This window comes from Anoplophora glabripennis, unplaced genomic scaffold (assembly GCF_000390285.2).
Source record: "Anoplophora glabripennis isolate ALB-LARVAE unplaced genomic scaffold, Agla_2.0 scaffold477, whole genome shotgun sequence".
Taxonomy (NCBI): Eukaryota; Metazoa; Arthropoda; class Insecta; order Coleoptera; family Cerambycidae; genus Anoplophora; species Anoplophora glabripennis.
The window spans coordinates 309,558-323,264 of NW_019416565.1; the positions used below are offsets into that span (position 1 = coordinate 309,558).

Sequence of the window (13,707 nt, forward strand, 5' to 3'; positions counted from 1 at the left end):
GACTCTAATATAAAACTAGTCCCAAAAAATGTTCCTCTTCATGTCACCACACAGGAACAAAGGTGGAGGAGCTTATCAAGATGCTACAACAGCATTTTCCCGAGGTATAGTGTGAATCCATTCAACCCAAGCAACCTACCGTTTACTGTTCATTTAAAGTAACTATCAGTGAAGATAATTGTGGCCTAGAGGTGCTTGTATTAGTAAGTTTTTTCAGAGACGCATAGTTGCAAATCATATAACAAATTAACATTTTATCCTGATATATTCCTTTAGAATGTATCTTAAATGTTGCCAGCATAGATATCATAGAATCTGTTGTTAATGACGGTAACTTTAGTTTCTTATGCTTTACAGAAACTCATTTTAAGAATTCTAAATCTACATTTAAACATATTACTGGTTATAATTTAATAAGCAACTTTAGTAGAATTATCCGACAGAAAGGTGGTGTAACTATATACGCATTTGATTACTTAGATTGTACGAACATTAAACTTGACGAATTCTGTGTTGAGAAAGAATTTGAAGTCTGTGGGTTGATCTGTAACAAATATAAAAACAGAAAAATAAAGGTTTTAGTTTGTTATCGATCTCCTGATGCAGATATGAACACCTTTTGTGATAAGTTAGCAAGCGTTTTAAACTATGTTTGCGAGCTAGGTACAAATATTGTTTTAACTGGTGATTTTAATCTGGACGGTTTTCCTAATTGTAGATATTTATATGTATACAGTAGTGTAAGGTGTTTGTTAGAAAGTTTTAATCTACATCAGGTGATCCACTGGCTCACCCGTGTCACAAATCACTCTGAAACAGTAATTGATCACATCTACACAAATTTTCAAAACCCTATAGTATGTGTGGTTGACAATGATATTTCAGATCATCGTACTGTGTTGTTTGAATCTAGTACAGATTTAGAACTTGGAAAAACGACCTCACTTTTTAGAAGGAGTTACAATCCCAATAATATACTTTTGTTTAAACGTTATCTCCAGAATGAGTTATTTTACAATGTGTATAACTTAACCAATATTAATGATGCATATGATTGTTTCATCGGCATATTCGATTATTACTTCAATATATGTTTTCCCCTTAGAAGAAGGTTTGATGACTCTAGTTTACAAAACAAATGTGTAACGGATAAGGTAAAGGAATCAAGTATTAAGTTAAAAGATCTATTTTTACTACAGTCTACATACCCAGTGTTTACCTACTAGCAAAATCAAAACATTACGAATTGTTACGAACTACAAAACGCCAATATTATCAAAAAAATTATCACTCATCCAATCCTGCTAAAACAGCTTGGAATGTCATTTCTGATCTCACACATAGTTCTAAAAGTTATCAGAACATCAACCTAAAATTCGGAAATAGAATAGTTGAAGATGCTTGTGTCATAGTAAATTCATTTAATGATTTTTTTATAAACGCTCAACATGAATTGATAAAAAATATTACAATGGGTAACAATAATAAAAGTACTACAGTACCATTGGTATTTATCACCCACAGAAATGCGTTATGAATGTTTTAAAAATTGCCTCATTTGAATAAAAATAGGCAAATGTCTAAAAATGAGAAACAAAGAATATACCTACATTCGATTTGCAGTGTACTTTCTTTTTCCAATACCAATCCCAGCAGGGAGTAATAATATAATACGCTTAAATGTGAAAAGTAAGAAGCACAAAATGAGTAAGACTTTACAGCTAAAAATATAAGTTGCAAACTGTCTCAACTAAATTCTAACTGCAGGGGTGACAAACTAAGCCCGTCTAGTTTTCAGTTGAATAAAAAACGAGGGAAAATCTTTAACCAAAATGATTTATATTATTTCATTTTATTTCCTGTGTAATACCTACGTATTTCCCATCATTTCTCGATTTTGTTGCCAAATTCCACCGCTGTACCTAAAATTTTCCTGCATTAGATATATAGAATTTCCCTTCATTAGCTACAATTTTCCCAAATTTCATTGCATCACCTGACATTTCTTTTCTAAAGTGGTAGTGTGACTATTTTCATAAAAATAAGCATTGGCTGATCGTTTTGGTGGAAGGGTATGTTTCATATTTTTTTTCACAGCTAAACAAGAATTTTCATTTTTAATGTGCACCTTAGTAGCACTGATGTTTTTGCAGAGGAACCACTGAAGACGCCGACAGCACAGACTGCCGAAAAGTTTGAAAGCGCCGAATGCTACGGAACGTCTCAAATAACCACCGTTGTCTGAGGAGCAGTTGTGTCAGTAGTGGCCTTAGAACCGACAACAAGAATCGAAATAAATATCAGAAATAAATATCAGAATAATAGACTGAATAAATACGAAACTAGGTATGTAAAAATATGTGTACCTACATAGCAACAAAACGACATAGAAAAGTGGAAAAGAGTACAGTTATCAATAGCTGTCAGTCAGTCACGCTAGCTGCCAAACTAGATTATTTAATTATGCAAATATTACATCAGTAGATGTCGAACGGTTGTTCTCTTCAGACATACCTGATGATGCGATCTATAATGGATCGCATCTAGATTGTGGAACTGATGGCAACGATGCGTAAAACAATTTACGTGTTTCACAATGATACAATGACATAAATCTTATAATAATTGTTAACTTTATTTTATGTTGATGATCCGCACTCGCACGCCTTTGGTGCGCGGCCAATTATGACAGCTCTGGTTATCAATGAAAAATACGGGACTCGGTCGGATGATCATAGCCGTCGAGTCAGCCTTTCGCTACAGCGCATCGTAAGAAGCCGGTAATAACGACAGTTATTGGCTTCGCGTTTGCTTCGTGTATACGCGTTTTATATTCTAATAATATCGAACACGGCAAGGGGTACAGAATGACCTTTCGCTGATAATTTACGTAAATTTATTTATTTTTATTTATTTGTTTATGACGAACACGCCTATGACTAGCTGACGAAAACCCCGAGCTCTAAAAATAACTATATGTATAGAGACAATAATAAAAAAGATCAAAATACAAACAATAAATTTTGTTAAAAACAAATTTATCAATGAATAAAAAATATCACTTCAACATAAATATTTGCCTGCCTTGCCTGCCAAAGAAGAATTGAATATGTCCATTCTCAATATTGTAATGAACTTGTTTTATTTTATTTTTATTATGTTAAGAATTTTGAAATATTTCTTTTATTTCGGACTATTTTACCCCGGCGGTTATAATTATTGATTTATATATATATATCAAATATCCGCTCGCGGGTCCGACCGGCCGTTACCCCAGTCTGACAAGTCGTTAGTCACGTGAAGGTCCCACCACGACTTGTGTTAATCCGGTGAGGATTGGGGCAACAAAAGCCATCGACCCCCGAAACCGGCAGTTCCTAGCCAGAACTCAATACCATCCAGAAGTCCACCAGCAGCCTGTAGTCTCCATCGAAGCCAGCCAAGAATAGCCAGTGAACCCTGTAAAAATTATTTTCCTTTTATTATTATCCGTTCCGAACTAGTACAAGTCCGAAAAAGATTTGTACGCTTTAAGTGTGGAATTACTGTGGGCCCAAGAAGAATATTCTTGGTAACCCGCACACAAATTCCACCGTCCTTCTCAACCCACACGACAGAGCAATCATAGGATTCGGCGTGTATACCCAATCTTAACGAAGCCTTCGTGTTTACTACAACATTGCCCGGTGTCCCGCACCAGGATGTACGCCGAGTAATAGGGGGTATGCGAACTAAGAGCTAGAGGTTCGGCGTGTATACCCAATCTCCGGGTCGTTCCATATAGTATACGTACGGTTCTCCCTGATCGACGTGTATACCCATCAGACCGGGAAGCGTTGTATACTGAGAGTCCAACGACGTCGACCACCAGGACGTATAAAACTTAAAGGACAGTACGAATTGCAAGGCGAGATACTCCGGATCCCGTTTTGCCATCCTATCGCCGCCCGATTTTTTTCGCTTTGTACCGCCTGGGCTTTCTCCACTGGTTATTGCTACCGCTTACCGCTTATTAATTTTCCGTTGCTTGCTGGACCGTATTACCGTTATCTAACCGCCGACCTTAGATTAACATTACCGTTATTTAACCGCCGACCTGAGTGTAAATTATTCCGAAATAATTCCGTATAATTTTGTTTTATTTTCAGAATTAGCGGGGACCGACAAAAACATCGACTAATATTTATTTCTTTATCAGTACCGTTTAAAATCACCTTTTTACTAAAACCGTCTACTATTGTAGAATGACAAATAATGTTTCATTTTTGATTCCGTTCATAAAAGCATATATTTCTTTTAAATCCGTTAAAAAGGTGATAAGTAAAGTTGTAAAAAACCGAAATATACAATTTTTAGTTTAGTCTCTAACACCGTTATTGTATATAGTTGTTGTTTAGTTAGCTTATAAATATTTCCAATCATTTCGTAGTGGGTAGAAATTAACATTGCCACGATTTGTATTTGTACAAAGTTTTAAGATTTTCCTTGTGAATAAATCCAGTAAAATTAATAGGAGTATTTCTTTCAAAACCGAAGTAAACTGATAAGATTCCGAACCAGCAAAAACGCTGATACCGTTTTGTCGGAATACTCAAAAAATTACGTTTAATTTTATATTTAAAATTAAAACTACACAGAAAACTACTCTCTGCTGTTTTCAGCCAAAAGAGATACAGTTGACCCCTGGAATTTACTTTCTTCACTATAGCTACCTGTGCACTTTACTCTAAACCGAGGGTAAGGGTTTCCCCCACGTAAAATATAGGGAAACTGGCGCCCGAGACTAACCGAGTATAACAACCGGATTTCGTCCCTGTGACGTTACTCATTCCCCCTGGCCGCCGCCGATACATTCCGTTAGTCGAAGGAGCTTCACGAAAAGCGGCGTCCGAATAGGGACGCCCGTGACGTGTAAAAACAATAAATAAATTATTAACTAATTTATCCGTTTAGAATTCAATCAAAGAAATAGAAGACCTTTCCGAAAATTAGTTACAGGGGGTACACACACCATAACTAAAAAAAAATAAGAAAACCCAACCAACCGACCTAGAGAGAGAACCGAGAAAAGTGCGTCACAATATTAACATAATTAATAAGTATTTGATGTAAAAGAGGCCATTGCAAAGTATTGATTTGCGAGAAAGAGACATAGCGGTGCGTCTAGTTATGCGATAATTGTCCATGTCCATAATGCAATTAATACTGTAATTAATAATTTTATCTACATAATATGTACAAAAAAAGTAATTTTGTAGGACTGAAAATTTTTACTGTCAAGACACACACAGATGACACAAACTCAGTATACAAGTTGACAAAGAAAATATTCGCGACAAGATTAATGAAAAATAAATAAATAAATAATAGCGGGTCAAATATCGAACAACATGGTCACGTCCTTACAGCGAGTCTAAGAGGTATTGTTTCTAACTTGCTTAGATTTTTGACAACTCTCGACAACAATGTACTATAAATTCACCGAAAATTACCCATAAAAAAACCCCCCTAAAAGCAAAAAACCCTAAAAGGCCCAAGCCCCGGGAACAACGTAATCCCGCCCCAAAAACCGAAAACAAAAAGGGAAGAAGTCGTAGCCTAAAATATTTAAGTTTGCGAGCAGTATACTGTTATCTAATTTCTCGCTTTGGAAAAATTTATGTAGATGACATTAATCTTACCTCTTTGGTCCAACATTTCAACAGTAAATTGGATAACCCACGCATGAATGGATAAAATGGATCTACCCATGCAGGCATATAACCATACTGCTCACTAACTAAGCTTTTGGTGTAAAAAGAAATATCCTGAGGATGTCAAACGGTTTAGAAAAATTACACAAAATAGTAAAAAGGCCTGGTTTGAAAAAAAATACTCGAGTAATGAAGGAGAGTGTACAAGGGGCCTAATAAGGCCTAAGTGCCGCGGTGGAAAAACAATTCCATCATCCTCCGACATAATACATACAATAGTAAAAAGGCCTGTACTTCGGAAACTAAACATTTCTTTACCTACTTTTACAGAAACTTGGGTTTGTGTGATTCGAGATACCCCATAGTATTTTTTACATTGTAATATTTTTTCGATATATTTTATGTCAAAGATATGCTAAGTAAAATAACCCTTTACCAGGCTTTATCTAGTGATTTTCGATTTGACATTTCGATGTACAAAATATTCATCTTCTAGGTTCACATAAAACTACCATATCGTGGCGGCAGCTTCTCTAAATGGCAGAGATGGTGGTTATTGGCCATCTCGATCTCGATTTATTACAGCGGCACCCAATATAATATTTTTGATATCGTCGTTTATTTGAAATATAAAATAATTACATATTGGACCTCGCTGAACGGGCCCTTATTTATGGAGCGGTATTAGCGTCCATGCCAGCATTTTTCGCAGATAAGAACGAGTTCCACCGAATCCTCTACTTTATGTAACCGCTGGGAATAATTTTCGGATATTGCATAAAAGTTTCCCGAAATCAATAAGAGTTATGTGTAGTCTGTGAATACAAAAAGTGTAAAGAATGTGTACAGGGTGCCCGGGAGCGACTGGACCATCCTCCTCCCATTCTATGATAGCCGATATTCTACGATTTTAACATGTAATCGTCTCGAGTGTCGCCATTATAATGTATAATTCATAAAGTATACTGTAAGTGCGATAAGTTAAGGACAATTTTATTTAAAACTCGACCTGAAAATGCTACACAAAATTCAAAAGACTGCATTGACCGCCACATTGCGAATGCAGTAAATTTGCAAAATTCAAAGTTTGCGAACATGCCAAAACGGTCATGTTATTTAATGGAATAACACTAAAATTTTTGGCAAAGAAAATAATACGGTAAAAAGAAAACTAAAAGAGTCCGCGCTTATTCTGATAAATTTTGACACTTTTCTTATATTTTTTAAATATTGAGCTTTGTTTGAATACCTTATTATTAATTTTATACATTATTTGTCCTTGTCTCCTTCAAAATACCCCCCTCCCATATTCACACACTTTTCCCAGCAGTGTCATTTGAAATGTCCTTTAAAGTCTATGACAAATTTTCTTTGATGTCATCGATAGTCTGAAAACGGTGTCTCTTCAGCACCTATTTTAGTTTCGAAAATAAGAAAAAATAGCAAGGAGCCAGGTCTAACAAACAAAGAGGATGAGGGAGGACAGTAATATGATTTTTGGTATAAAGCTGGATAACCATGAGTTATCTCGCCACAGCTCTAGTCCCTTTTTGCGGATTTTTTCTCGTAACCCTTGTAGCCTTGCTAGTACACACGGAACACTGTTTCACTTTGGGGCAAGAACTCAAAATGTGCAAGTCTATTAAAGTCGAAAAAACAGTGACATTAACTTTGACATTAGATCGAGACTGACATGCTTTCTTGGGGCGTGAAGATCCCTTGCTAATCCATAGCCATTGTGATGATTGAACTTTTGTCTCAATGTCGTAGCCGTAAACCGAGCCTTTGTGTCCCGTTATGATCCTTTGTATGAANAAAATTTTTGGCAAAGAAAATAATACGGTAAAAAGAAAACTAAAAGAGTCCGCGCTTATTCTGATAAATTTTGACACTTTTCTTATATTTTTTAAATATTGAGCTTTGTTTGAATACCTTATTATTAATTTTATACATTATTTGTCCTTGTCTCCTTCAAAATACCCCCCTCCCATATTCACACACTTTTCCCAGCAGTGTCATTTGAAATGTCCTTTAAAGTCTATGACAAATTTTCTTTGATGTCATCGATAGTCTGAAAACGGTGTCTCTTCAGCACCTATTTTAGTTTCGAAAATAAGAAAAAATAGCAAGGAGCCAGGTCTAACAAACAAAGAGGATGAGGGAGGACAGTAATATGATTTTTGGTATAAAGCTGGATAACCATGAGTTATCTCGCCACAGCTCTAGTCCCTTTTTGCGGATTTTTTCTCGTAACCCTTGTAGCCTTGCTAGTGCACACGGAACACTGTTTCACTTTGGGGCAAGAACTCAAAATGTGCAAGTCTATTAAAGTCGAAAAAACAGTGACATTAACTTTGACATTAGATCGAGACTGACATGCTTTCTTGGGGCGTGAAGATCCCTTGCTAATCCATAGCCATTGTGATGATTGAACTTTTGTCTCAATGTCGTAGCCGTAAACCGAGCCTTTGTGTCCCGTTATGATCCTTTGTATGAATGTTTTATCGTCATTGGATTATTCAAGGAGTTGCCGATAAACATCCACACTATTTTCTTCTTATCGTTCGGTCATCAAAGAGGAACAAATTTTGATGCAACTTAATGTACGCCCAATTTTTCAGTAAAAATTTCATGACATTACCCAAATTGAGATGTTAACCTTTTCTGCAATTTCTCTGACAATCAATCGGCGATTTGCACGTACCAGATATTTAACTTTCTGAAAGTAGGTGTCATCAGTTGAAGTCGAAGACCTTCCTGGTCGAGACATGTCCAATTGACTGGTGACCACTTTTAAATCGTGAAAACCATTCGTAACATTGCGTACCTACCACAAAGGGCATCTCCTCCGTAAGCTTGTTTCAAAAGTTGAAACGTTTTCATGAGAGTTTTCCACAGTACGTTGCATCGTAGTTTCAGAAAATGGCACATTTCGAAAATCGTCAGTAACACTTAAACTGGTTTCTCACAAAGTAGGTTTAAAGTTCTAGAGGTTTTCTCTTAATTGCAACACATCTTTTCAAAGTTACCATATGAAATTTGGTTGTTACAGTCTAAATATGAGGTACAGAAACAATTTCTTATAAACGTATAGTGAAAATTACTATTATTTTTTCTTTTTAAATTAACTTTAGTAAGATACGATGGAGCTATCTGCTATTTTTTAAGTAACTAATATCTTATGTAGAGATGAGATGTAACTATCTCTATATCTAAGAAACCTAGTATATCATATCTAAAGATACAGAGTTGTATACACTCACCACCGGCAGTAATAGAAAAGTAATAACATCGTATGTTAAGTTAAGATGAAAATACCACATACTTCTCAAAAAAGTATTAACATCTTATGTTCACTTGCAATAAAACGGTGTAATAATTGTTACACCTTCAATATAATCGTATATAAAAATACGATGTTCTTTAAAAAGCATGTTTGCTATAATCCAGGAGCAACTCTACATACGATTAATATGTTTATTTTAAACTGTATAAGCAAAATTGTAACTGTTGTTACGATAATATTTAGGTTAAATTTCTATACAAAATAGATACGATAAAAATACTTTTTCAAAAACTGAATATATTTTTCAAAATAAATTGGAATACATGGTTTTAGCTGAAAAAGAAGGCATTCTTATATAGAAAAGTAATCTTTACTAATTTTTACTAAAAATTGAGATACGATGTTCTTATTTGCGAACGTCGATATGGTTACAGAGGAGGTTATGCGCAACGTAATACTGCCAACCGTATGTCCCTAAATATATCCATTAGCGCGTAATTTAAAAGGTTCCGTTATTTTCTGAACAGACGTATTCTCAATGACGAAGTAAGTATAATAATAGAATGAATAAACTATGTGAAATGAACTGAATAAAAATTGTAAAACATTCTTGAAGGAAAATCACACTGATGACTTTTCCGGTTTCAAAACAAAATAATAACAAATAATATATCATTGGATTCGAAAGAGAATGAGGAATCTAATGGCATTATGCGATTATACATATATTCGAATAGAAGAACAAAAATAGTCGCAGGTCTAAAGGAAATAGAAATTTTGGATTTTTCTAAAAGTCTCCTGCCGTAAAGGAAGGAATTTCTACCTTTTCTGTGACAAATGATCACCTCTCTGTTTCCAAGGGTTTCCGAGATACATAGTTTGATAATTTAAGATTCCTTGTGTAAATTTCATTTAAGTAACTGAGAACCGACAGTACAACATTAAAAATATTTATATTTATTAATATATTATTTTAATTAATGTGATTATTGAAAGTTGATTTATTATCATTAACAATTCCTAAATCCTTTATCTCGTTCTTTTTCTATCCAAAACATATTGTATATTTTGATAAAATTTATTATAAGTATAGCATTGTTTTTTACAGAGTATTGAAATATATAGCTATTGCTTAGTTTAAAACACTGACACAAAATCCTACATTTGTATTTTTAATAGATAAACGTAAGGAGAAGAAATGAGAATTAGGAGAAATGATTATTTAACACAAATTCACTGGAGAGTTAATTAAAATTTAACGTAGCAATTAGTAGAGGTTGTTTTAAGTTTCCGTGTAATAAATTTGTGTTTGTTAAACAGCTTAATCCCCACAATAGCTTGATTAAGAATAGTGGAGATAGTCTCGACAGAAAAACGGGATATAGATTCTGGTTCAATAAGGAGCAAGGAATACTCCCATCTTAATCTATCTAAATCTACCTATAATGTTTCGTCTTATCGCTCGAGTGCAGAGATTTTGAACAAAAGTGGCTGCAACCTGTAATATCTGTTCGGTGCGCTCTTCTCTACAAGGCGAAATCCTTTTCTCCATTCGTTCATTCGCTTCTCCATACTTTTCAGCAATCTGATCTTAATCCGCGATTTACTTTTCAATTACGGTTCTTATATTAAGTTATTTTATAAAGAGGGTGCTTAGTTTCTTTGATGATGATACAAAAAAATAAAAGAAGAAGAAAAGCGGCGGTTATAATTTTGTACACAATAATATACGTACATTTTTAAATTTAAATTTAAATATGGAATTGGAAGCCTCCGAATTTATCAGTGCCAGATTTTTTTGTAACTATAAAACAAAGGGTCTCACCGGGTTTCCACGTGAAATCTGCACTGGCGTGTTGTTTAACAATGGTGTCTTCAGTGTGTTGCTTGTTGATAGAAATAACTTTTGACCAATTATCAGAGCTCTATCTTTGCTCATTTTTAAAAAATTGGGGTTGCAACCCTTTACTTCAAAATCATTTTTCTATTAAACTATGATAGATATTTGAATAAATCCAACGGCATATGGAAGCTACTGATAAGAATTATATTGCATATTTTTTTCATAGTTTTTCAACTAAATAAACAGTGAGACAAAAAAATTGAAAAAATGAAGGGTGATTTTTTGTGACTATTTCTCGAGATACACTAACCAAAAAAATCACGTATAATCAATGAGTCTTAAGCTACAAGATTACATAGATCTGCGATGGATGGATCATATTCAAAATATTCATTTTATGTTGCTAGGTACAGTATTGTGAACTTATACTTGTTAGAACTTTAGAATATACCACGACAGTGATGTGTGAGATCTTTGTGAAGTTGCAATATTTGTGTAAGTTTTAACTGACGTATTACACTTACAGATGTTATATAAAAAGATATCGGTATCCGATTTTGTCATAATTAGTCTGAAAATTAAATCTTTATAGTATGCCTGTAGACTCACAATGGTACGAATATTGTATCCCAATGTCACCTTGGAACAAATGGAACAAAATCAATTGCGCGTGCGCAAGCTAACAGCTGATCCAGTCAAGCAGAGGTTAAGTTCTACATTGTTCATGGGTGAATGATTCGTTTCTATATTTTAAAAATAATTATAAATAAATATTAAATATGTGACCGAAGATTTTATTGTATGTTGAAAATTAAAAAAATCATTATTGTGAAGACTGGTTAAAATATTCGACATTACATATATGTACTTTTCACATCAATTGAAACTATAATAAGGCTAGGGAGTATAATATTCGGTTGGATATAATTTTGCATATTTTTTATTTTGTTAAAGCCTTTATATTATTGTAAAATGGAAGATAATAGCGGTATACAAAATAAATGTATTAACGTAATCGAAATAAAAAAAATTGTTGGAAAATCCAACAATTTTTTTTTATTTCGATTACAGTTAATGCATTTATTATGTATACCAAAATAAAATTGTTGTAAAATCCAACAATTTTTTTTTATTTCGATTACAGTAAATACATTTATTTTGTATACCGCTATTGTCTTCCATTTTACAATAATATAAAGGATTTAACAAAATAAAAAATATGCAAAATTATATCCAACTGAATATACTCTCTAGCCTAAATATAGCTTCAATTGATGTGAAAAGTACATATATGTAATGTCGAATATCTTCACAATAATGATTTTTTTACTTTTTAATTTTCAACATACAATAAAATCTTCGGTCACATTTAATATTTATTTATAATTATTTTTAAAATATAGAAACGAATCATTCACCCATGAACAATGTAGAACTTAACCTCTGCTTGACTGGATCAGCTGTTAGCTTGCGCACGCGCAATTGATTTTGTTCCATTTGTTCCAAGGTGACATTGGGATACAATATNTTGGAAAATCCAACATTTTTTTTTTATTTCGATTACAGTTAATACATTTATTATGTATACCAAAATAAAATTGTTGGAAAATCCAACAATTTTTTTTTTTATTTCGATTACAGTTAATTTATTTTGTATACCGCTATTGTCTTCCATTTTACAATAATATAAAGGCTTTAACAAAATAAAAAATATGCAAAATTATATCCAACTGAATATACTCTCTAGCCTTATTATAGCTTCAATTGATGTGAAAAGTACATATTGAGATAAACCTGTTGAGATAAATAAAAAATTTGAAGTTTAAATATTATAAGTAAAAATTAACAAATGTCAAATAATGACAGAGTGAAGATGATGGCAGATAAAAATTCAATATTAAGTTAAAAAAATTTGATAATGTAAATTAAAATAAAAATATTAAACAATAATTCAGGGAAATTAATATAAAATTTGTCAGTAGAATGTTAGAAAAGAAAATAATAGATAATAAAGTGTAAAGTGAAGTGAAGAAAAAAAAAAGNAATCATATTTCTATTTTTTAGAAACAATATTTTTTTTTAATGTTCGGCGCTTCGACCACAGTCATATAAAAAATATATGGTGACTCTAAAATAACAAGTTATACAAAAATAATGTTTTACAACATTATTTTTTATTGTAATACACAATGCGAGTGCCTTGGTTTACGCCGACCAGTGATAGCGTACACAAGAATTAAAGTGCCGTTTAAAAAGTTAATTACACGTCGACGATGGCAGCCGACACCAGTGTTTAGCTTATGCCGATGACATTGTGCTGATGGCGAGATCCGAGGAGGAAGTAACAAGGGTTTTTAAGTTGTTGGAAGCAAAAGCAAGAGAATATGGCCTAGCAATCAATGAAAATAAAACAAAATATATGGTGATGAAAAACAATACCAGAGGACTTCCAGCAAATTTAAATATTAGTTGCACTGCAAATAGGAGATATACGATAGAGAGAGTAGAACAAGTCGAATATCTAGGAGTAACACTAACGTGTAAGGGCGATGAAGAAAAGGAAATAGAAAAAAGGTTAGCGAAAGGAAGTAAGGCTGCGGGAATGTTTTCAAGATACTAAGGAAAATTTTTGGAGGAATTAAAGTCCAAAACGAATTCAGGAGAAGAACAAATAAAGAAATAGAGGAGCTGTATAAAAGCCCAAACATTGTTCAGGTGGTCAAAATGCAAAGAGCTAGATGGTTGGGGCACATAGCGAGGATGTCCGGCGAAAGGTGGGTTAAAAGAATACTGATACAAGGTGAAGGAGGAAAGAGAAGAAGAGGGCGACCGAGAAAAAGATGGCTGGAGGAAGTGACAAAAGACGTGAGGGATGTAGGTGTCAG

General features: G+C 33.6%; 1 protein-coding gene across 1 annotated transcript in view; it reads left to right on the forward strand.

The window, feature by feature from the left end:
* Window positions 1-13,707, forward strand: part of LOC111691708 — a 57,540-nt gene that overhangs the window by 19,327 nt on the left and 24,506 nt on the right. Inside the window, exons 2-3 of the mRNA XM_023454944.1 lie at window positions 13,103-13,410; window positions 13,458-13,696. Coding sequence (XP_023310712.1) covers window positions 13,103-13,410; window positions 13,458-13,696 — 547 coding nt within the window. The remainder of the gene's footprint in view (window positions 1-13,102; window positions 13,411-13,457; window positions 13,697-13,707) is intronic.